This window comes from Harpegnathos saltator, unplaced genomic scaffold, assembly GCF_003227715.2.
Source record: "Harpegnathos saltator strain DR-91 unplaced genomic scaffold, Hsal_v8.6 scaffold59, whole genome shotgun sequence".
NCBI classification, from domain to species: Eukaryota; Metazoa; Arthropoda; class Insecta; order Hymenoptera; family Formicidae; genus Harpegnathos; species Harpegnathos saltator.
In genome coordinates this window covers 155,544-177,244 of record NW_020230415.1, presented here as the reverse complement: position 1 = coordinate 177,244, position 21,701 = coordinate 155,544, and the positions used below count along the sequence as shown (strand labels likewise).

Sequence of the window (21,701 nt, the reverse complement as noted above, 5' to 3'; positions counted from 1 at the left end):
CGGAGACAACGGCGTATGCAGTCTCCTGCATACGCTAGTTTCATGTATCCCTGCGTCGTATACACTTTGCGCTACGTTGGTACTTTTTGTACTAACTTTTCTATTATATCTATACGTCTATCCTGTATCTATATTGGTATATGTCTATATGCATCCATATCAACATATCTAAATATCTATTCTGTATATCTAATATTATTATAGTCGTGGTGGGGTCGGGCGCTCATTATGGCGGCTCTGCGTTACTCTGCGTTATTTTACTCAACACTTTGTTAGTGCATTCTTTAATGTTCCGTACGACCAACGCGCACCGTCTTACAACGCCGTCGGCGTGTACCTCTATTTCTAATGAAACCTAAGGGGTTGTTCCCCTAAGGTGTGAATAAACTATCTATCTATCTATCTCCTATAGACAGTCGATTCGGTTTGCAATTATCAATACTCGTTTTCGGTATAACAGTATGGCGTTACATCTGTCGCACCTTCTTCCACATATTTTGCCGATATACTGCTTCCTTATGTTCAATGACGCGTCGTAACGCGCGCGAAAATGTCGGGAACACACGTGCGATCAGTGGGGATATGCGCGCAGATTTTCCGCGGATTCGGCACTCAGGGTAGAGAGGCGCGCGAGCTCTCCCCTGCCCTACTCTTGCCACACACAGCACTCGCTAAAACCCTCCGTACATCGCACCGCGGCCGCGGGGAGAATTCGCTCTCGCTGCCTTCGGACGTACTTATTTATTAGGGATTTATGCGTCGCATGCGGATTATTATGTAGGTACGCACAAGGAGGTATTATTCGTCCCACACGTTCGATCGTTACCGCGGCTTCAATGACCTCTCTGAGGTCGAGTATGTCGGGTATGTCTCTTGGGCGTGTATGTAAATTGCGTGCTTGTGTCGCACGAGGAAGTGTAACGTTCGCGCGAATGCGCACGGGACAAAACGATGCGCAAGCACGTTTTCTTCTCCCGAAGCGTCGGCGAATGTTTACAGCATGGGCGCTCCGTTCAATGGAAAAAGTCGCACTTTCCCCTTTCTTCCCGCTCTCTCTCTCCCTCTCTCTCTCTCTCTCTCTCTCTCTCTCTCTCTCTCTCTCTCTCTCTCTCTCTCTCTCTCCCTCCCTCCCTCTCTCTCTCTCTCTCTCTCTCTCTCGCTCTTTCGTAATTACTCGTGGAGGACAGAACGGTCATTTTGCACATTCCGCTTGCATTGAATATTTTCTGTTGTTTCACAAGGCACGACGACGAATCCGTCATCCGCGATGAAGTCTCGCGGCCTGGCGCCACGACCGGAGATATTGCGACGTATCGCGAATGGAATTAATCGCGGCGCCACACGATTATCAATGTGCAAACGATTATCATAAAGCAGAGACGGAAAATAGTATAAAATTTAAATACTAACGACAAGTGTGTGTGTCTGGTCTGCCGAGAGGCAGGGAAAGGTGCTGCTGCTTTTCCTCACGACGTGCCGTCGGCCTCGTATCGCGTCGCGCGCGGCCCGGCTTATCGCATTCGCATTAGCAGCTATCCCAGCCATGAATTAACGCCTGATTATGCGCGGCATTCTCTTGAGCATGCATTTATAATTACACGTCCGTGGTGTAGCAGGTGTATTTAATTTAATTTCAATGGCGGCAAATAGCATCTCTCCCCTGCCGCTCGGATAACGGGTCGGATAAGTCCGGGATAAGCCCTAACCGGACAAGAAAAATGGACCAATCAGTTTATTCGAGCGGCGGCGGTAGCAAAAGAGCCTTCGACGAGGAGCCCTGGCTCCTCAAACGTGCAATTGTGAGGACATATTCCAAGCATTCTCTCTCCTACGAATCGCGGCCGCAGAGTTGCTTCTACTGGATGGAGTACGTCGTTCTTCTACGTCGTTCAGAGACTTTGCGCTTTGCAAATACAAAACTTTGCCGCAACTTTGCATCTTTACGTACGCACATGCGCGCGCGCGCGCGCTCGCGCGCACGCAAGGTCAAAAATCGTTATCCCGGCTTACGCCGCCGAGAGAGGCATATATGGCGTGCAGTGTACGCGCGCGTGCGTCGCGTACGTGTATACACACGCACGAAAGCAAGTGGCGTGTGCACGTCGTTAAATGATGGGAATGTTGGCGCCGTCGTATGACTCCGCGCGGAGATGCGTACAGCCACGCATAGCTACGGTCTGGGCCGAATGATGTAGCCGCGAGAGAAGTTTGCGGCGCTAGCACGAAGATCTCTCTCGGCTACGTCCAATCTGGAGTAATAAAGCGCGCGCGAAGCGCGCACCTCCTCTCCCTGTCCCTGTCCCTCCTCGCCTAACCCCGCTCGTCTTACCTCAGCCCCTGCCGTGCGCTGCTCATCCGATCCGCCGCCTCATCTCATCGTCGCGCCGCATCGCGCCGAGCCGCGCCGCGCCTCGCGCCGGGCGAAACGAGGTGTCGGCGCCCACGCCGCGCGTATAACGCCATAGAAATTCCTCGTGGGCATTATGAATTTTTTTTTCACCTGCGCTCGCGTCAGGCGAAAAATCCGCGCCATTGTTTGCAGCCGAGCATGGCGCCACGGTGACGATACACCGGCGATATGCGCGGCCCGTCGCGACTCCAGACAGCGCGACTTTTCTCCAAAGGACGTCTTGAGACTTCTATTGAGACTGCGCTATTGTTGCCTTCTTAATCCGAGCGTCGCGATATACTTGCTCGTTGTCGACAATGACAGCAGTGTGGGAATCCGCTCGACCCGGTTTATATATCGGTTCATTTGTGCGCCGGCGACCATTTTGGTAAAGCCGATAGATCGCTCCTTGCGAGAACAGAGAGGCGATTATGAAGGCGATCGTCTGTCTTCCTTTAGCGTGAATTCGTGAAGTAAGTGTGAACACATTTCCACACGCTTTCATATTAGAAAATGATAGTTTTTCACGAATACATGTCAAAGAAGAGGAAATTCGTGACCGACAGTTATGGAACGAAAGCATCTTTGAAATATGTCACGCAGAACAGAATTTAACAATATCTAAATAATAACGATATCTAAATAACGATATCTAAATAATACTATTCTAGTAGTAGACATTTCCAACGGACTTATAAAGATATCTCAAAGATATCTAAAAGGTGTTCTATTTCTTCAGGAGTTTCTTTGACGTTTTCAAGACTCTTTTAGGTCTTTTAGAAGCTTCTGCTAATCGGGAAGACGTTGTATGTTCGATACGCTGTCGGAGTACCTTAACGTTGTCAATTGGAAATCGTCTGAAACTTGTTTTTCAAGCGAACCGGTATCCTCGATGTTCAACTGTTCTTTGAACTGTTTTCTTATTTAGCAGATGACGATTAGGAAATCGTTCCTCGAACAGATGCCCTACCCCAGACAGAACAGAAAATCATGATGACATCAAAATGACGTCAAAATGATGAGGAAAACTCTTTTTCTCATTATGATTCGGTCATCATTTTCTTGTTATTTTGATCTTGTCATGTTGACGTCATCATAGTTTTCTGTTCTGCCTGGGTACTTCACCTGCAATGTAGCTGAGCGAGGTGCCTGTTCGACTTTGGAACTATGCTTTGGAATAACAGCATAGCGTGGAATCCAAAAATGACGAGAACCCCTACGAGGGTTTCTCAAGACACTTCTCCGACCTCTGCGACCTCTAAACAAGAAGATGCAAAACGCCTTAGCCATATCGCTTCACCGCTGCTGTCGGTTAAATCGTTTGGTGCATGTCCGTGCTACATCCATAAATGAGTAACTTGCCCCCTATTTTTTGCATCCCTAGATTAGCTCCTAAGGGGAGATGTCTCGAAAGCTAGAGATGGTATAGATGGCGCTCATCTACACCTTTCTACACTCGGGAAAATTCCATTTATACACGCTGTTGTACTCCCCCTTCTCTCTCTCTTTCTCTATCTCTCTGTCTCTCTCTCTCTCTCTCTCTCTCTCTCTCTCTCTCTCTCTCTCTCTCTCTCTGTGTCTCTCTTTTTCTCTCTGTAGTATGCTATAGAGAGCATAATAAAGATATGTCTCTAGCTAACGCCTGACTTAACTCCTGACATTCGTTTCACATTGCAATTTAAATTCTGGATATATAATCACTTTATCAATGCGTAAGAAAAATGTGGTTCCCCAGTTTTTCGTACATGATGATACGTTCTCAACTTGAAGTATAATTCAAAGTGTCTATTCGTCGCTATTAGTACCAAAAATCAACAATTACCAACGAAGTACGGTTTAATTCATAATCATGGCTGTCTTAACCTGGATTTGAAATGAGACTCTTTTATCTATAATTTAGACACTTTTCCTTGTATTTTGTTTCAAAAGTATAACCAACTGTACATAACTAATTTATCACTTTATCTTCTACATTTGTCCGTATTAATATACCATGTATAGAATTATTACGTCTATTGTGATCGATATATATCTTTATTGTTTTATATCAATGTAAAACAGAGTAAGTTTGTTAATTTTAGAATTTTGAGTTTCAAATTATCCTAGAACGACAGAGAATAATTATAACTTAAATTAAAGCTATTGTATGCGTTTGGAGAAATAGAGATACAATACTAAATATAAATATTATGTATTATGTATCTACGAATATGATCAAAGTCAATTATAATTTTTTGTAGCCAAAGTACAAAATGCGTAGCAGAAGTAACTCTGGAGTCCGTTTGGACTATTACCAACGAATTGTTCATAAAATAATTATGAATCATCAGAATCCTGTAACAGGACTCTTTCCTGCCAGTCCTAACAATGACCATGCGTGGATACGTGACAATATTTATTGTATACTTGCTGTATGGGGTTTGTCAATGGCATACAAAAAGATAGCCGATGCCGATGAAGACAGAGCAAAAACTTATGAACTCGAACAGAGTTGTGTTAAGCTGATGAGAGGTTTACTGATGGCAATGATGCAGCAAAAGGAGAAAGTAGAAAAGTTCAAGTCTAGTCAAAATCCACACGATGCTTTGCATGCAAAGTATAGCTCTGTTAATTGTCAAACTGTAGTTGGGGACACCGAATGGGGACATCTTCAAATAGATGCCATTTCCCTGTATCTTCTAATCCTGGCTCAGATGACAGCTTCTGGCTTGCAAATCATTTTCAACTTAGATGAGGTAATAATGCAATGACTTGTAAGATATATATACATACATAAGATATATATACATGCATTTGAAAAAGAAATAGAAAAGATATATATACATGCATTTGAAAAAGAAATTATACAATTTCCATTGATCAGATATTCAAACTCCTAATTTGCAACATTCAATGTCCCAGGTGGCCTTTATCCAGAACTTAGTGTTTTACATCGAATCTGCTTACTGTACTCCAGACTATGGGATTTGGGAACGGGGGGATAAGACAAATCATGGTTTGCCAGAATTAAACGCAAGCAGTATTGGAATGGCAAAAGCTGCAATGGAGGCAATGAATGAATTGGATCTGTTTGGTGCGAGGGGCGGGCCCACATCGGTTATTCACGTTCTAGGTGACGAAGCGCAGAAATGTCAAGCAGTATTGCAGTCCATGTTGCCCAGAGAATCAAATTCTAAGGAATTAGACAGCGGCTTATTGTCGATTATAAGTTTTCCCGCATTCGCAGTGGATGAGCCTAATTTAATTCACTTGACGAGAGACGCCATCGTCAAGAAATTACAAGGTCGATATGGATGTAAGAGGTTTTTAAGGGATGGATACAGAACACCAAAGGAAGACCTAAACAGGCAAGAGATTTACACTGGCAAATATCCTACATTTTTAGAAATTTTAAATGATTCGGATAATGTTTCTTATTTGGAAATAGACTGTACTACGAACCTTGGGAACTCCGTATGTTCGAGAACATCGAATGCGAATGGCCCTTGTTCTTTTGTTACTTGATATTGGATTATTGCTTCCAAGGTAACAAAGAAGGAGTTGCAATATACATGAAGTATCTGGAGGACGTAATGATTAAAGCAGAGGATGGTATGAAATTAGTGCCCGAGTTATATTCCGTCGCGTCCGAGGACGTATCGGCGGAATACGCCGAACCCGGTAGTCAAAGTCGAATAGCATTAGGCAGATGTCCGTTTATGTGGGCTCAGTCTCTCTATATTCTGGGGAAATTGCTGCAGGAGGTAAAAGCACAGATGAAATTGTCTTAGTATTAATTTTCATTTGATATAATTACAGCATCGACTGTTGCATCAGTAGCAAATAAAGCAAATTGATCAGGACCATGTTTGTAGGGGTTTCTCGCTGTCGGTGAATTGGATCCGTTGAACAGACGATTGTGCAGTGAGAAAAAGCCGGACGTGGTGGTGCAAGTGGTTATTCTGGCAGAAGACACAGAAATCAGAGAGAAAATGGCGCAGCACGATATACACGTGCAAACAATCGCGGAGGTTGCACCGATCGAAGTACAGCCCGCGAAGGTTCTGAGTAATCTCTATACATACCTGGGTAAGACTAGAAATAATCATTGAGACTCGATTATAAAACTTGAAATAAGCGCATTGCTTTAAATGATAATCCAACAAATTGATGATATTTTATGTTCAGGTCGCAATAAGAAACTGGGACTATCTGGGCGTAAGTCGAGAGACGTGGGAATTCTCAGCACTAGTAAATTGTATTCCTTGCAGGACAAGATATTCGCGTTTACACCGCAGGTAAATAACAACAGCTCGTGATGAGCCTACTACCTTTCTCTTTCTTTTCCCTTCCCTCCTCTCTCTCTCTCTCTCTCTCATATTTATATTTCTTTTCTTACATTACCTCGTGTTCTTGCATCGAACACCAGTTGACCGACATGACCCGCTTCTACATCGCATCGGACTATGAGCTCATGATTGATATATTCAAAGGCGAAATTAATTTCTTGAAGTCTAGTTGGCAGAACATGTTGGGCCGGCCTCTTGTGGTCATGCCCCTGAAGAGCATTCATCTAGGTAATTCAAAGATTTGAAGATCACAGCTTTTCTCTTATAGTTGTGCTAGAGTTTGATAGCCCTGGACTTCGTTCAAGCCATCATAGTCAAGCAAAGTGGCTTGCCAAATACAGAATTTCCTGTGTGTGAGATCTTCGTTCGTTTCGAAAGCTATGGTTGTCCGCTCTGGAACGACTAACATGTTTGCCTGCATGCACTTGTTCTTGTCATAGTCTTCACTTAACATCTAGTTAACCCTCTATGGTCTAATATGATTTCTCAAACGCATTGTGCAAAAATGAGTCTAATTCGACGAATATTTCGTCAATTCAATTTCGAAATTTGCAATCTCTCGGCAGAGAACAATATTGTCCATAGAGGGTTAATAGGGGGGTTTCTCAATCTTTTGCGGTCAACATCCGGCTTGTAGCTGGGATATAGCATAGAGGAAATAATTCGAATTACAACTGTCAAAGTTCAACATAGTCTACGGTCTAATTATTTACAGAAGGTTACATCTCACCGATTATTGTGATACTGACATGTATCCTAACAGATAGAGTCCTGAGTCATCTGTACTTCAAGCTGTTGGGGTTGCATAGGGGTTGTTTCTGATTACTGAGATGCATCGCCATAGTATCGTAGTTTTATAATCGATTGCTCTTAGCTATTTTCTATTATTATTTCAAATATATTCGTGTTGTTTTTCTTCGCTTACATTTTTTATTATATTTTAAATTATAGCGGGAAGGACAAGAAAATAACACTGAAAATAATCGAACATAAAACTGCAATATTTGAATCTTCAATAATGAAAATAATCTTCAATATTTGAGTCCAATGAACATCTCGGAAATTAGATACGATCCCAAAGTGGTCTAAAATGAACGTGACTCAGGACCTTCTATAATACATCTATATCAAAATCGCAGCAATCTGTAACTTTTTATAGCGTGAGCTATAACTTTTTATAAATAATGATTTAGATTACACTCGAATTAATGTTTCATGACGCTGTTCGTTACTAACACGTCTTGAGATCACTTGATATCATCTCAAGAGTAGATAGGATTTTTGTGAGTTGTGTTGATATTGAAGATGTTCGACGGAGATAATGAGGGCCAATTACATTGTCTTCGAAGGAGGCGATGGAGAAACCATTTGCGGAGATGCAGCTTATTATGTGTTTGTTGGTATACGCGTGTGTTGCATGTGTTAGAACTTTGACACGGAGGAATACTACATGACAAATGACGCCGCCCTGCTTGTCAACACTTTTACAACCAATCTGGCCTTCCTTACAATCAACTGGAAACAAATGCTCGGCAGGCCAACCATAACACTTGTCGCTACTCATAATCATCTAGGTATGCCCAATCGTCGCAAGCTTTAGGTCATCCTACCGCAAAAAGCTTGACACAGATAGTACACATTATGTGATGATCATGTACTATAGTCTCTCGTAGCATGAAATCAATTGTCCGAAGTCGCATAGAAAAGCTAAGAATATGTTATTGTCTTTATTGCGTGAAGAACGCAACTGTTTCTCTTCCTTATTCTGGTCAAGATCAATCTATAACTCTTTTACAGATCAAGGTAAGATACCGTTAGCCATGATAACTACCATGAAGAAGCTCAAGAGCGGCTACATCAATGGCACCAGAGTGTCATTGGGAAATTTGAACGATTTCTTGAGCACCTCTTGTATCACGAATCTTAGCTTCTTAGGAAGCTCCGAAGATGGCCGTCCTGACAAGCTGAATCCTCAGGTATATGACCTTCAAATAATGAACTGAGTATTCTTATTATACAGTTTGTAAAGTAGTATCATAACCGCGCATATGCTAATATATCTTTTCACGTTCAAAAGGTTCAACAATATTTGGAAGAACATTTGATGCGTCCGTTCCCTCATCGTACGGGACTTCTGTCAAGTAAGCAAGGCCTGACGCGTACGGGGAAAAATATACGACGTAGGATGTCTGTGAAAGGCGCAATAAAGAAAACTCGATCTATAGCCGTCGAACGTAAGTAACGTTCGTCCCGGTGACGAACTCTAGACTGAGTGGTTTCCGTTTTCTAATTGTGTGTTGACTATATGTTTTTTAAAGAGGACCCTTAAACGCAATGTCTGTCTTTTTCTTGTCACGGTTCCTACCACTTTCCAAGAACGTAAGTGCACTAATTGAATACTATACTGATTAATATATATCCGTCTTGATTTAATAGAAATTTATCATAAATGTCTGTGAGAGTGTTGCAACGTTACCGAAAAAAGCGTCGTGTTCTCGATCGTTGATATTGCTTATAAACATATTTACTGACGAATTATTTTTCACGTTTCTAACGAATAATCGCACAGATAATTTTATAATTCGCTTTTATGTTTATATATTAACTAGTTCGTACGATAAGTAATATTTTATTAATAATATCAAATTTGTACATACATATATATATATATATATATATACATACAGCGTGTCCCAAAAGTAACGGACCACCCTCATAACTCTTCAGTATTGAAGTTCCAAAGAAAATGATCTGAACAAAAGGGTTGTAGGGATTTAAGTGAGCTACCTTATGATGACCTTGACTATGACCTTGACCTCTATTTTGAAGGTCAACTTGCGTTTTTTAAATGGGAACCCTTATTTTTTATTACATTGTTTTTTTCTACTAGTTAATTTGAACTTTTGTCTAAAACATTTTTTTATTTATCGAAAATTTTTTTAGATATTTCAGAAAATATTGATAACTTTTTCAATATTTAACACGTTGAATGCCACGGGGGTCACCGGTGACCGGCACTCAACTTGGCGGTAGCGCCGTGGGGACCACCGGTGACCGGCGCGCCAAGATTAGTAGAAATACATAATTAGAACAAATGTCAATACTTAAAAATTCTTCATTATTACCATCGTTACTACAATGGTTTGAAGAAATTAATGCAGTATAAAACATAAAAATAGTTTTATTTATACATGTTGTCGATAATATTTCACACATAATTGTATCGCATAATAAAAAATTCATCGTGGCGCCACGGGCAATCCCTGTAAAACTAGCGTGGCATTCAACGTGTTAACTTACGATATCTCGCTAACTATTTGTCGGAAGAAAAAGTGGTACTATTTAGTCTTAAGAATATACTGTTACAGTAGCGCCCTTTTGTTAACTTACTGGCTTTTGGAAATTTAAAAATCATCAAATTAACAAAAATCAGGACGCTATTGTAACAATATATTCTTGAGACTAAATAAAGCAAGAAAGTCTAGTACCACTTTTTCTTCCGATAAATAGTTAGCGAGATATCGTAAGTTAAATATTAAAAAAGTTATCAAGTATTCCTCAAATATCTCAAAAAATACTAGACAAATTGAAAAATGTTTTAGACAAAAGTTGTTCAGATTAACTAGAAAAAAACAGTGTAATAAAAATAAGGATTCCCGTTTAAAAAATGCAAATTGACCTTCAAATGACCTTGAAAATAGAAGTCAAGGTCAATAGAGGTCAAAGTCAAGGTCATCATAAGGTAGCTCACTTAAATCCCTACAACTTTTATTCAGATCATTTTCCTTGAAACTTCAATACTGAAGAGTTATTACGGTGGTCCGTTACTTTTGGGACATCCTGTATATATATAGAAATATTTGATTTTTTTGCATCATTTTAGCCGAGATTCTTGGTATGGCAGGAGAAGACCGTAGGCACTCAACCGCTTTAATCGCAAACCCGTTTATTGAAGTGACGGACACCACGTTGTCTCCCAGTGCTACCCAACCGGTGACGATTGATCGCACACCGTCGCCGACGGACGAGCTTATGCCATGGAAAAATTCGCCTAAAATACATAGACATAGAACGGCATCCGAAACTCAATATGCCGAGACAGAGGTGGAAGAATTGCTGTCCATGCTGCGTGAGACGGAAAGCCTCGAAGAGCAAGGAGATATCTTGCAGTATATTGTTAGTTATCTCCTGATTTCAATTCACAAGATAAACTCCTATATTAACTTTTATTTGTGCTGCTGCACTCCATATCTCATGACAATCTTTGCTAAAGATTCTTTATGATATTTAAAACATCTCACACGCACAAGGTCCAAGTTGAAATCTAGATTTATTTATAATACATATATATATATGTATACAAGTGCAACAAGTTGCAGTAGATTGCAATTCGAAATTAAACCGATAAGAACAAGATACACGTTATTTTATTATTTATTTTTATGTTATGTGTGTAGGTGGATTCGAAAGGGTTGTATTTCAATACTGGAGTACTCGAGGAAGGACATCCCGTCCTGGTGAAAGATCTGTTGAAGAGTCTCTATGAGAAGGCTTGCCAACAGAAAATGTGGGGCATCGTAAGACACAGCGCCGGTATGTTGGGCAAACGAGTGGAAGACTTGGCGAAAGCTGTGACTGATCTGCTGGTGCGTCAGAAACAAGTGACCGTCGGCATGCCGCCGACCAACGAACACACAATAGTCGCTCCTTTGCCGGAGAACGAACTGCGAGCTTTGATCCATCAAGCGTACGGCGATGATGAATCGACCGCGATGTTGACGCAGGAGTTGCTCGTCTACTTGGCGATGTTCATCAGAACGGAACCACAGCTGTTTCACGAGATGCTGAGGCTGCGGGTCGGCCTGATCATTCAAGTCATGGCGACAGAATTGTCGCGAACGTTGATCTGCACCGGTGAAGAAGCCTCTGAACATTTGTTAAATTTATCTCCATTCGAGATGAAGAACTTGCTGCATCATATTATGAGCGGAAAGGAGTTCGCTATTAGCAGTGGTATTATTTTCTACTTCATTACTTGCATGCGATCGAAAAATTTGAATGTTCGGATTTGAGTACAGCAGCGGCGTTTGTTTACGTTGCAGTTGGCCGTGGTAACTTCTCTGTAATCAGCCGCAAGTCGAGCAAGCTTAGTAAGGTAACGCTATCATTATATATACATATATATAATGTTATACACAAAATAATATATTCTATTTAAGCCATGATTGTTTCTAATCTGTGTACATCAATTTACGATATGTAGCGTACAAACTATATGGAAAATACCGAAGTATGTCTTAATCTTTTCTTTATCTAATATTAAAACTTGACCTCATTTTTAAGACATATATTGCTATAAAATTATCACTATTTATTCGCGGATTTTGTATTATTCGATGAGCGTTATTGAGTCTGTGACTTTGCCGTTTACGAGTTACGTGAAAGTACAGCGACAGATAAAATTCCTCCTTTGAACATGTAGAAATCTCAAATCGGCGGTTTCTTAAGCGCCGATCAGACTGACGGTGTTGAGGCGGAGGCCGATCGACAAGGCCAATGGTTACGAAGACGACGACTGGATGGTGCATTGAACAGAGTACCGAGGGATTTCTATCCACGTGTGTGGCAAGTACTTGAAAGGGTGAGATCGTTTTTATTTCATGACACAGAGAATACGATACTTTCATCCAGACTGCGAAATTTTATAAAAAGGTATGCCGCAATTTTCAACAGTGTCAAGGTTTAGCTATCGAAGGAAGGGTGTTGCCTCAGAATCTCACACAGGAAATGACATCGGGCGAACTGAAATTTGCCTTAGCCGTCGAAACGGTCTTGAATACTATACCGCAGCCAGAGTATCGTCAACTGGTGGTCGAGGCTCTGATGGTGTTAACGTTAGTTACTGAGCACAACATTGTAGCGTCTCTGGGTGGTCTGATTGCTGTGGAACATTTAGTGCATAAAGCAAATGCTATTTTCTTGGAAGATCAGGTACGACAGATTGTGTTACGTTATAAAGATACGGCAAATCATTTTTTCCTTTATACGCATTAAACGTGATGATCATAAAACTTGTAGATGGCCGTCGACGGTGATGCGACGTTATGTTGCGCGAAACCGAAGGAACAACGTGAAACAACGGCCATGGGAACGTTGTTATGCGGTGGAGCGGCGTATGTTTGCCAACATTTTTATGACAGTGCACCCAGCGGAAGTTACGGGACGATGACGTACATTACAAGGGCTGTCGCCTCGATGTTGCCTTGTTTGCCAAAGGATGCTGATCTGGAATGCTCCATATCGTAGTAATTCTAGCGACAAATGATCTTTGCATAGTTAGAAAATAAAGATGTGAATGTTAATGTCCATTATATGTAGCGATGAAAATTATTATATTCCTCTGTATAAAATAACATGATTTCGCAACCAGACACAAATTATAATCGAGGAAGGTAAACCTAATAAATTCCAATTGTAAGTTATAGACAGAATTGTAATGTGTTGAGATATGTTAATGTTTCGTTACAAAAAATTTTCTTATTAGAAAGAGGAAGTGTATATTAAATACGGACAATAGTTTTCAGAGATATATGTAAAAAATATTTATTTTTGATACTTATACGCGCATAAAGCCGCCATAAAAAATTTCCCTGTTCCTATCAGATGCAGATATTTGCACAATATCTCCAGAAAAATAGTCTAAAAGCAGTTCGATGGACAATCAATTCCTATTTATCCTTGTCTAGTTAACACAATTCGCTTATAAACCTAGCATGGAACAAAACCACATAATCGTGGATTCTTCTCCACTGAAAATGATAATGGACATTGGCACCGAGGTAATCGGTGACATTGGTTACGTGATTACGTGATTTATGTTCATAAAACAGACGCTGGCGTGTCATAACGTTACAGGAAAATCATCGCCATGGCCTCTCTCAAACTCTTCTCTACTCATGACATATATATTGGTATAACTCTGCTTATGTCGGTACATGGCGAATGAATTACCCACGTGTACGTGACGTACACGATGTTCAGGTGTTAGGTTAACCACTTGTCATCGTCAGTCGCTAGTCATTCATCATCAATTTTAATGTCGTTCGGTCTAATTTAGAGAATTCTTTGTTGACAGAATACTACGTTTAAGATGACAGTAAGTCTAGCGTTTATTTCCTGCTGAGTTTTCATCTTCGATTAAAACTGACATTTCTGTAACGATGGTTCGAATTATTCGTAATATAACTTTACTGAAAAATAATGCAAAAGCTTTTCGTATGCGTTTAATCTTTTTTTGATAATAAGCTATAAAGTTGTAAAAAAATTCGTGACTAACAATTGTTAATTTTTGCTCAGACAAAGAAGGGCAAAGTAGCGACCAAAGGTGCAAAACAGATAGTGGAAGAGAATCAATCCACGTTAAGGTTCTATACCAACATGGCTTTATGCGCAATGGGGATTTACTTTGTTGTGACAGTGATACTGTTTGAATTCACAATGCTGGAAATAGTAAGTTCTGCAGTTTGGATTCCAATTGAGTACTAAAGACATTAAGCATGAGATTTCTCAATAGCATGTATCGCATTATCATTACAGACTTTAACAGCATTTTCTGGCATTATATATGCAAGCAGCTGCCAATTTATGCATTATATGGCTCGAGCTACTTATTCAGAATCTGGTCAGCTTCTGGATTCTGGTGTGGACCTCAATATGGAAGGAGGTATAGCAGAGTAAGTAATTATTACAAGTGAATATATGTTGTATTATTTGTAATTTTATCTTTTATTGAGTAACGATTTCATTATTTGTGTAGAAATGTCAAGGATTTAATTATATTGACATCAGGAATACAAATATTGTCTTTTGTATCAAATTATTTCTGGCTGCTGTGGCTTCTTGTAAGTGCTAATAAGGATTAACTTTATATTATTTGATTTATTCAACACAGTAAGGAATTTACAAGTACATAAAAGTTTTGATATATATTATCCTGGAAATTACATATAGGTACCATTAAGAGGAGGCTGGATGCTTTGGAGACAAATCCTATCTCCATGGTTCTTTACTGGACCAGAAGAACTGCCTGAGGTTAATGAGAAGAAGCAGCGTAAGTTAGAGAAGAAGTTGATGAGACGACACTAGTGAAGTTCCTAGATGTCACAGTGCAATATAGAAACTCAGTAAATTGTTGATAACAACTGTTTTTTGCATTCAACCAGGAAATGGGGTATATATCAAAGAAGCGTTGGTAATAGAGAGGTTGTGGAAATCCAAGTGGTTCTCTTTTTTACTAAAGATATCAAGGACATCATGAATTACAATAGTTTCATATTTATGACAAAGATGATTGTATTTAAAGTAGATGGAACTTGAAATTCATATAATATTACAAAGAAATTTGAATGCAGAGAAAGAGAGAGAAAATGTATGTGTGTGTATTTCCTAATGCCTGAAGGATATACGAATCCCTTCTAAGACAGGATAATCTTGTCTTTCCTCAGGCATTCCGAATAATTAACATGCAGTAGATTGCTTCGACGTTTTTCATCGTTTGCAGCGCTAATGGTCTCTCTTGTAATTATAGAAATAACATAACTCTGTTTTTCAAAGATCTTCCATTGAAATATGCGAGAAGTACAGTATAATAAAGTGGTGAACAGGTGCCTTCACAGAAACAGAGATAAGCACGTTGAAATGCGTGCTCTCGGAGACATGGAAGGATCGAAAATTGTATATTGTATTTATGATACTAATGTATGTTGTATATTTGAAAGTTCAGTCACATTCTCTTTACAACACATGTACATCCAATCGATATTGAGTTGCTATCTATTTAATGAATTGATGATATTGCCATTCGGCGATGTCGCATAAATAAGATCCCTATTTCTTAAATTCTGGAAGTTTATAAATCACAGTTGTATTTAAATCTAAAACAACATACTGTAAGTTATAATCATTTTTCTTAGGAATGTTTTACTGGAACAAAGTTAATAGCGACATTACATCATTCCGATCGACATTATTATCGAGTATACTCTGTATTACATATGTATGGTATTTATATTAATCATTAAACTTATTCTCTATACATTGGTCACGGAATGTTTTTGTACAGTCTGCCATAAGTGTTCTTCTTAAGCCAACTTTTGTACTTCCAGCTGTTTCTTTTCTGGTTTTTTTCTAATTTTTATGTATGTATACTCCTATTGGCAATTTGTTGACTGATAGAATAGTATCTGCCTTTATACACTGTCTGTGTCTAGGCCTTTTTTCTTCCGGTAATCGTATTCCGATTCATAAGCTGGTGGATGATTGTGGTCATCTACTCCTGTAGGCATAAACGTCTCTGAAATCACTGCGCATTTGCCGCGGCAACCGCGATGCTGTTCTGCACAACGGTAATGCAGCCTATTCAGCCCCTCAGAACGCGAAGTCATGTTGTACACATATCCTGCATGTACTAATTGTGGCCTACCTCTGGCAGATAACCGATATGTCACTGGTACTTCTGCTGCAAAATTGTACCGATTTTTTTATATCGAAATTGTTTGAATGATTAAGGAGTCAGTCAATAAGAGTCTAAACAGCAAATGTTGGTGCATATCTACTGACAAGATTTACAACTCTATTCTTGCAGATGTATTCTGTATGTTCCAGTCTACTTCTGGCCCCTCAACAATACAATTGAAGTTATTGTTGTTCAACATTAAACTCTCACTTGTTCTTTTTGTTTAATAATTATATTAAGATTTTATATGTTTCATAAATATAATATAATACAAATCTCAAATAATTTTATATATGACAAGTAATATAATAAAATACTGTATTATATATGTATATATTATATATATGTAATAATAAAATATTGTACCTGACTGCATTGTATTGTCATTCGAGTTTGATTTATTAGTTAATGCAATTATTTCTTGATCATCGTTACTGGAATCACTGTTTTCAATCTCACATTTACTATCTTCATCCTCAGAATTATTTTCATCTTTCTGATTATCATCTGATAAAAGATAGATATCATCATTACTGTTTATATTGTCCTTTGGTTCCTGGATCAAGTTGTTTTCATTTTTAGGTGGATGCTTTTTTCTTTTTCTTATGTTTCTCTTGCTTATCTTGTGAGAACTAGCAGAACCATCTGACAGCTTTCGCTTATTTCCCTGTTCACTGCTAGTGTTTGACAATGTGTTAACATTTTCTGAATTATTCTCTGCATGTGATGCATTGACATAATTATTTATTATTGGCATAATTTGTCCCTCACAATCCTCTAAGCCTTTTATCTGGAATATTTGTGCCATCTTCAAAAAGGTAGGTAGGTCTTCTCGTTTCACATTTACTTCTCCTTGATACATGAACTTTAGTAGAGCCGCAATCTCCATGTGCTTTATATCTTTAAGTATTACCACTGGATGCTGGCAAGGATTTGTCTATAAAACAGCTCTAAGCTTTTACTTAATTGTTCCAATAGTTGTTCCAGAGGATATCATGAAGAAATCATAAAGTAATTGTACCTTAAATATGTTTTTAAAATAAGGACTGCATACTGAAAGAATTAACTTATGGGCTGTTATTAATTGTCCATCTACAGCAAGCGTTACATCAACTAAATTATTCTCACTTAAGTGGGAGAGAAGACCAGAAGTCATAGTTTCAACATAGTTATCCCACTTTAAAGAGAATTCCTTTGACAATGATTCCATGGCTATATTTACCTATAAAGTTTTTTACCTATAAAATAATTAATCCTTATGTAATTGAAATTTCCTTAATGATAATAAAACAATTTATCAGCTATTTTTGCTATATAAGTATATAGAGCAAAAATATATATATTGTGTATAATTATATTTCAATAATTATTGATCTGAGTACTATTACAAATTAAAATATTTTATATGGTTATAAAATATTTTATATATATAATATTTTATATGGCTTTATAAACTAAAATATTTTAGTAACCTGTATTTGTAATAGCGATTCTCGTGTTATAGGACGAAAATTTATTACCTTTCCGCTAAAATCCGACTGTGCCGTAACGAGAATCAACGAGAATGCACTTGTTACAGTAGCTGTCAAACATTTCTGTCACCAAAAAAAGATGATGGTACGACTGCCACCGAGATACTTGCGATTTTATTGCATGATGAATTCATTTTCATCGGTCTTCAATATTAACTAAAATCCCTGATTTTTCGAGTGAGTGTAATAATTTATTATCTTAATTCATACACATCGAAAAAAACATCGCTTAGAGTAAATTAGAGCAATGTTATAGAATTATAGCGGCATGTGAGATAAGAATAAATGCACTCGAGTCCGTCCATTTGTCCCATTTCCGACGTAACAAATCAAGCTTGAAGGTTGCTCAGACTGTTTTACCAATACACACGTGGACGTTGCGACACGTAATATAAAATATGAAAAAAATGAACATGTATAAAAGCTACATACATATTAATTTATTTAAATTATCTCAATATAAAGGTTATGGTTATCGTATCACGTATTGCTTGTCCTAGCGTTTATATATGTAATTTATATATGTAAAAAAGATTAAATACTTTTTTTGGATATATATTTCGAGATGCATTCTACATCCAATAAGGTATCGACTATTTCCCTTAATGTAAACTCGCAAAAAGTAAGAAGTTTTATTTATGAATATTATATATTTTAATAAAATTTTTCATGAAAACATTTATCTTCTAAATGAATTCTTTTATTAGAAAATGAATTTTTCTATTGGATGTTGCAGAGTTCTAAATTACATAGAAAGAAAGATAGTGTTCAAATTTTCTACATTCATTCATGATCGATTTGTTTGCAACTACAACTATAGTAAGGTAATAAGGTATAGTAAGGTAAATTTGAAAAGTACCTAACCTACTTTGTCTAGAGGAATCATGTAAAAGCATATGAAGCTTATTATTTATATCGGTTGGAAGTCGGAAAAATTATAATTTGAATGGTGGATTTTGAATTAGAAATTAAAATACGATGAAATTTGTATTTTTACAAATGAAGATATTTCAGGATAAACAAAATGCATTTTAACGATTAAATTCATCGGGAAAGAAAAATTAGCTTCACTAGTTTGATATTGGAATGATTTTATTAGATATGTAAATCTGTACATGTGTAAAATTGGTCTCCATCTTCTTTAGTATTTATCATAAATAAAAAAAAAATACATAAAAGTAAAAAAATTGGGAAACTTTAACGATAGACTATATCATCATCGGTTGCGCGGGCAACGATAATAAGTTCCAAACAGTTTGTAAATGTGTACATACGCACGGCTATATTGCATGGCTACGTACAACCGTGCATTTACAATTTTATCGTGTTTGCGTATCATGTATAACGGTTTTAAATTAAAGGTTTGAAGGTGAAGTCAATAGAATGTACAAAACGGGCGTAATGTCCGAAGCTGCGTTGGAGCCTGGCGTGATAACGCAAAGTATACTCGTTTCTTTAGCGATCGATCAGGGGCCAAAGAGAGAAGCCGGTAGATTGTTCTTACAGGATGGAATTGAATTAAACAAACTGAAGGAAATACGCATTGAATTCCTCAGTAAGTTACATAAACACACAAATGCCATCGTAATTACTACTCATTAATATTTTATTTCATGATTATTATATTATCTTATAGATATCCTGAACATTGATCACCTTTGGATGTTGGAAAATCTGGTGAAATTGACACTGTCCCACAATGTTATTGAACGAATCGAGAATCTGGACGAGCTCGTTCACTTGCGCGAGTTGGATCTCTCGTTTAACCGCATCAAAGTTATGGAGAATCTGAATAATCTCAAGCTGGAGATTTTGCTCTTATTCAGCAACGAGATCGCCGTTGTGCAGGGCATGGATAATTTAAGCAAACTGATCATCTTAAACATCGGCAAAAATAAGATTACCGGCTGGGAGCATGTATACACGCGTAGCCAGTTTTTACTTTGCCTCTTTCTAATTTCTGCTTTGATTTTCTTATTTGTCATAATATTGATTGCATCGCCGTCGTAGGTAACGTACTTACGCGACTTCAAGGCTCTACGGAGTTTGAATGTATGTGAAAATCCTTGCGCCGAGATCGACGGGTATACGGATTATGTATTCGCATTCATACCGCAACTGCTTTATTACCAATACAGAATGATACCGGAGAGCGCGCGACAATCCGCCGTAGAAAAGCACTAGTAATTATTGTCTCTTCAAAGTCGAAACGACGAATATACGGACATTTCGCATACCATGAAAAAATAATCGTACTGATTTATCTGTGCAGTCGCGTAATTAGTAATCTCGAGGAAAATGAGGCAAAGAAGCAAGCGGAAGTAACATTACAACGAGAATTCGAGGAGAAGCTTAAATTGTTAACCATGTCGTACGTGGAGCAGCTCGAGGAAGATTATCTTTTCCAACAAATGTTTGCTTCTGACAAAGGTATATATTAAATCTTATTTTTCGTGAAATAACATATCTTCTTATTTTACTGTTCGTAAAATATTTTACATAGTTATTCTGCAATAATAAACTTCAAAGATAATTGAAACAAATGAGACAAAATTATTGTGTATGTACAACTTGTCCGATTGCATTATCGCGTTAGGCGGCAAGGATCTTAGTACGGTAACTGAAGAAGCGCGAGATATATTCGAGAAATACAGAGAGTCCTTCTCCGGAATATGCAACGAATTGTGCGAACTGGGTTTACAGGAACGTGATAAGAGAGAGAAGGAAATAGCGTTATTCGAAGTTGCTGTTGACAAAGGCGAGGAGGACATGCAAAATGAATCGAGAAGGTGAAAAGAGGACATTTATCCTTAAACTGTGATATTTATTTTAAACTATGTTAACTTGATTCAAACATTAATACGTAATAATTAATACGTAATTATGCGTGTATAATTTCTTCTTTCACTCTGCTGTGCAAGAATTGTGGACGAGGTACTTGAAAGAAAGATGGTAATATTTGCAAATATAAAAGATGCAGTAGAAGCTCTGGTGGAGGCGAAGGGCGATGTGGCTGATGAAATCGCTGAGCAAACGAAGCAATTGTTTAATGAATTCAACGATTTGTTACAAAATGCACGAAATAGACTAATGTCTAAAGAACTCGTATTACACAATCAGTTGGAAGTACGTATTTTAGATCATTTTGCGGAAAGTATTGCGGATGAAATTGATAGCTTAGTTTCTCTTAAAAAAAGAAGCTAAATCAAGTCTTCGCGACCAACATGACAGACATGATCAACTTATTCTTGGAGGCTGCTCGAGCAATCTTTTCGCGTTTGCGAAATGCAGAAATTGAATATAACAATTCCGTAAATATGGCGATTCTACGTTATCTAAATGATTTTGAGGACAACGAAGACATACCGGCTCATTTCACGGATCTATGCGGCGATGAAGATATTTTGGCAACCACTCTTACTGCATCGCAAGATATACATTTGCAAGTGAATATTGGAGATGCTTTGAAAAATATTCATGGCAATTAGAGTAACTTACTGACTTACAATTACAGATAATAAACAATCGAGAGCAGTATATGATCAGTCGGCTCAATGATTGGCTTAAAGAATATATCGATCAATTGATAGCGTAAGTGATGAATATTTCGATACTCGTATAACGTGATAGTAATATTTGTATAATGATAAACCTTATCTTCATCGTGTGACTCATTAATAATCGTGATAAATCGGAGATATATCGAAAGATTTCATGAATTCACTAGAATCACAGTTATTTTTTTCTTTTACGGATAGAAATGAAACTAAGCGAAGCCGTCAACATATACTGGAAATATCACATTTCTTCGGATTGCTGCAAGAGGAATTCAACTCGCTCAGTGTACCGCATCAATTAGACATAACGGACATTGAGCTAGATGACGTGGCTATACTGTAAGACGATGTAACGTTCAACGAAAATAGAAAACTGGACAA

At 38.2% G+C, this 21,701-nt stretch overlaps 4 protein-coding genes across 12 annotated transcripts in view; 3 read left to right on the top strand and 1 right to left on the bottom strand.

The window, feature by feature from the left end:
- The window catches only part of LOC105183839 (probable phosphorylase b kinase regulatory subunit alpha), a 51,169-nt gene extending 37,968 nt beyond the window's left edge, over nucleotides 1-13,201 (top strand). For 2 of the 7 annotated variants that reach the window (XM_025304081.1, XM_019841764.2), the window contains 15 exons: nucleotides 4,630-5,124; nucleotides 5,291-5,736; nucleotides 5,817-6,132; nucleotides 6,244-6,457; nucleotides 6,557-6,666; nucleotides 6,798-6,945; nucleotides 8,515-8,693; nucleotides 8,795-8,951; nucleotides 10,601-10,893; nucleotides 11,175-11,730; nucleotides 11,820-11,872; nucleotides 11,981-12,007; nucleotides 12,200-12,358; nucleotides 12,451-12,708; nucleotides 12,796-13,201. In XM_025304081.1, coding sequence (XP_025159866.1) covers nucleotides 4,630-5,124; nucleotides 5,291-5,736; nucleotides 5,817-6,132; nucleotides 6,244-6,457; nucleotides 6,557-6,666; nucleotides 6,798-6,945; nucleotides 8,515-8,693; nucleotides 8,795-8,951; nucleotides 10,601-10,893; nucleotides 11,175-11,730; nucleotides 11,820-11,872; nucleotides 11,981-12,007; nucleotides 12,200-12,358; nucleotides 12,451-12,708; nucleotides 12,796-13,023 — 3,639 coding nt within the window. In that variant the 3' untranslated portion in view covers nucleotides 13,024-13,201. Of the gene's footprint in view, nucleotides 1-4,011; nucleotides 4,219-4,629; nucleotides 5,125-5,290; nucleotides 5,737-5,816; nucleotides 6,133-6,243; nucleotides 6,458-6,556; nucleotides 6,667-6,797; nucleotides 6,946-8,143; nucleotides 8,292-8,514; nucleotides 8,694-8,794; nucleotides 8,952-10,600; nucleotides 10,894-11,174; nucleotides 11,731-11,819; nucleotides 11,873-11,980; nucleotides 12,008-12,199; nucleotides 12,359-12,450; nucleotides 12,709-12,795 lie in introns of those variants that run through there. The other 5 variants (XM_019841766.2, XM_019841765.2, XM_019841767.2 and 2 more) reach the window with 5 other exon arrangements.
- A 254-nt stretch (nucleotides 13,202-13,455) lies between these two features.
- Nucleotides 13,456-15,811, top strand: LOC105183856 (transmembrane protein 208). Of its 2 annotated transcripts, XM_019841779.2 has the most exons (6): nucleotides 13,456-13,873; nucleotides 14,074-14,226; nucleotides 14,314-14,450; nucleotides 14,534-14,618; nucleotides 14,728-14,827; nucleotides 14,940-15,811. In XM_019841779.2, the coding sequence occupies exons 1-6, from the start codon at nucleotides 13,868-13,870 to the stop codon at nucleotides 15,032-15,034; spliced, it is 576 nt and encodes a 191-aa protein (XP_019697338.1). In that variant the 5' UTR covers nucleotides 13,456-13,867; the 3' UTR covers nucleotides 15,035-15,811. The 2 variants fall into 2 exon arrangements, with proteins under 2 accessions (XP_019697338.1, XP_019697339.1); XM_019841780.2 differs by having other exon boundaries at nucleotides 13,464-13,873; nucleotides 14,728-15,811.
- LOC105183857 (protein abrupt) lies at nucleotides 15,456-18,114 on the bottom strand. Of its 2 annotated transcripts, none has more exons than XM_019841778.2 (4): nucleotides 17,752-18,114; nucleotides 17,253-17,469; nucleotides 16,598-17,168; nucleotides 15,456-16,231 (listed from the first exon to the last, which is right to left on the bottom strand). In XM_019841778.2, exons 2-4 carry the CDS (start codon nucleotides 17,439-17,441, stop codon nucleotides 15,966-15,968), a joined length of 1,026 nt encoding a protein of 341 aa, XP_019697337.1. In that variant the 5' UTR covers nucleotides 17,442-17,469; nucleotides 17,752-18,114; the 3' UTR covers nucleotides 15,456-15,965. The 2 variants fall into 2 exon arrangements, with proteins under 2 accessions (XP_019697337.1, XP_019697335.1); XM_019841776.2 differs by having other exon boundaries at nucleotides 15,456-16,234; nucleotides 17,752-17,974.
- A 401-nt stretch (nucleotides 18,115-18,515) lies between these two features.
- Nucleotides 18,516-21,683, top strand: LOC105183845 (dynein regulatory complex subunit 3). The gene is made up of 10 exons (XM_019841774.2): nucleotides 18,516-18,587; nucleotides 19,125-19,318; nucleotides 19,400-19,680; nucleotides 19,774-19,946; nucleotides 20,036-20,193; nucleotides 20,360-20,552; nucleotides 20,685-20,889; nucleotides 20,961-21,209; nucleotides 21,278-21,354; nucleotides 21,522-21,683. Exons 1-10 carry the CDS (start codon nucleotides 18,553-18,555, stop codon nucleotides 21,661-21,663), a joined length of 1,707 nt encoding a protein of 568 aa, XP_019697333.1. The 5' UTR covers nucleotides 18,516-18,552; the 3' UTR covers nucleotides 21,664-21,683.
- Nucleotides 21,684-21,701: the final 18 nt, after the last annotated feature.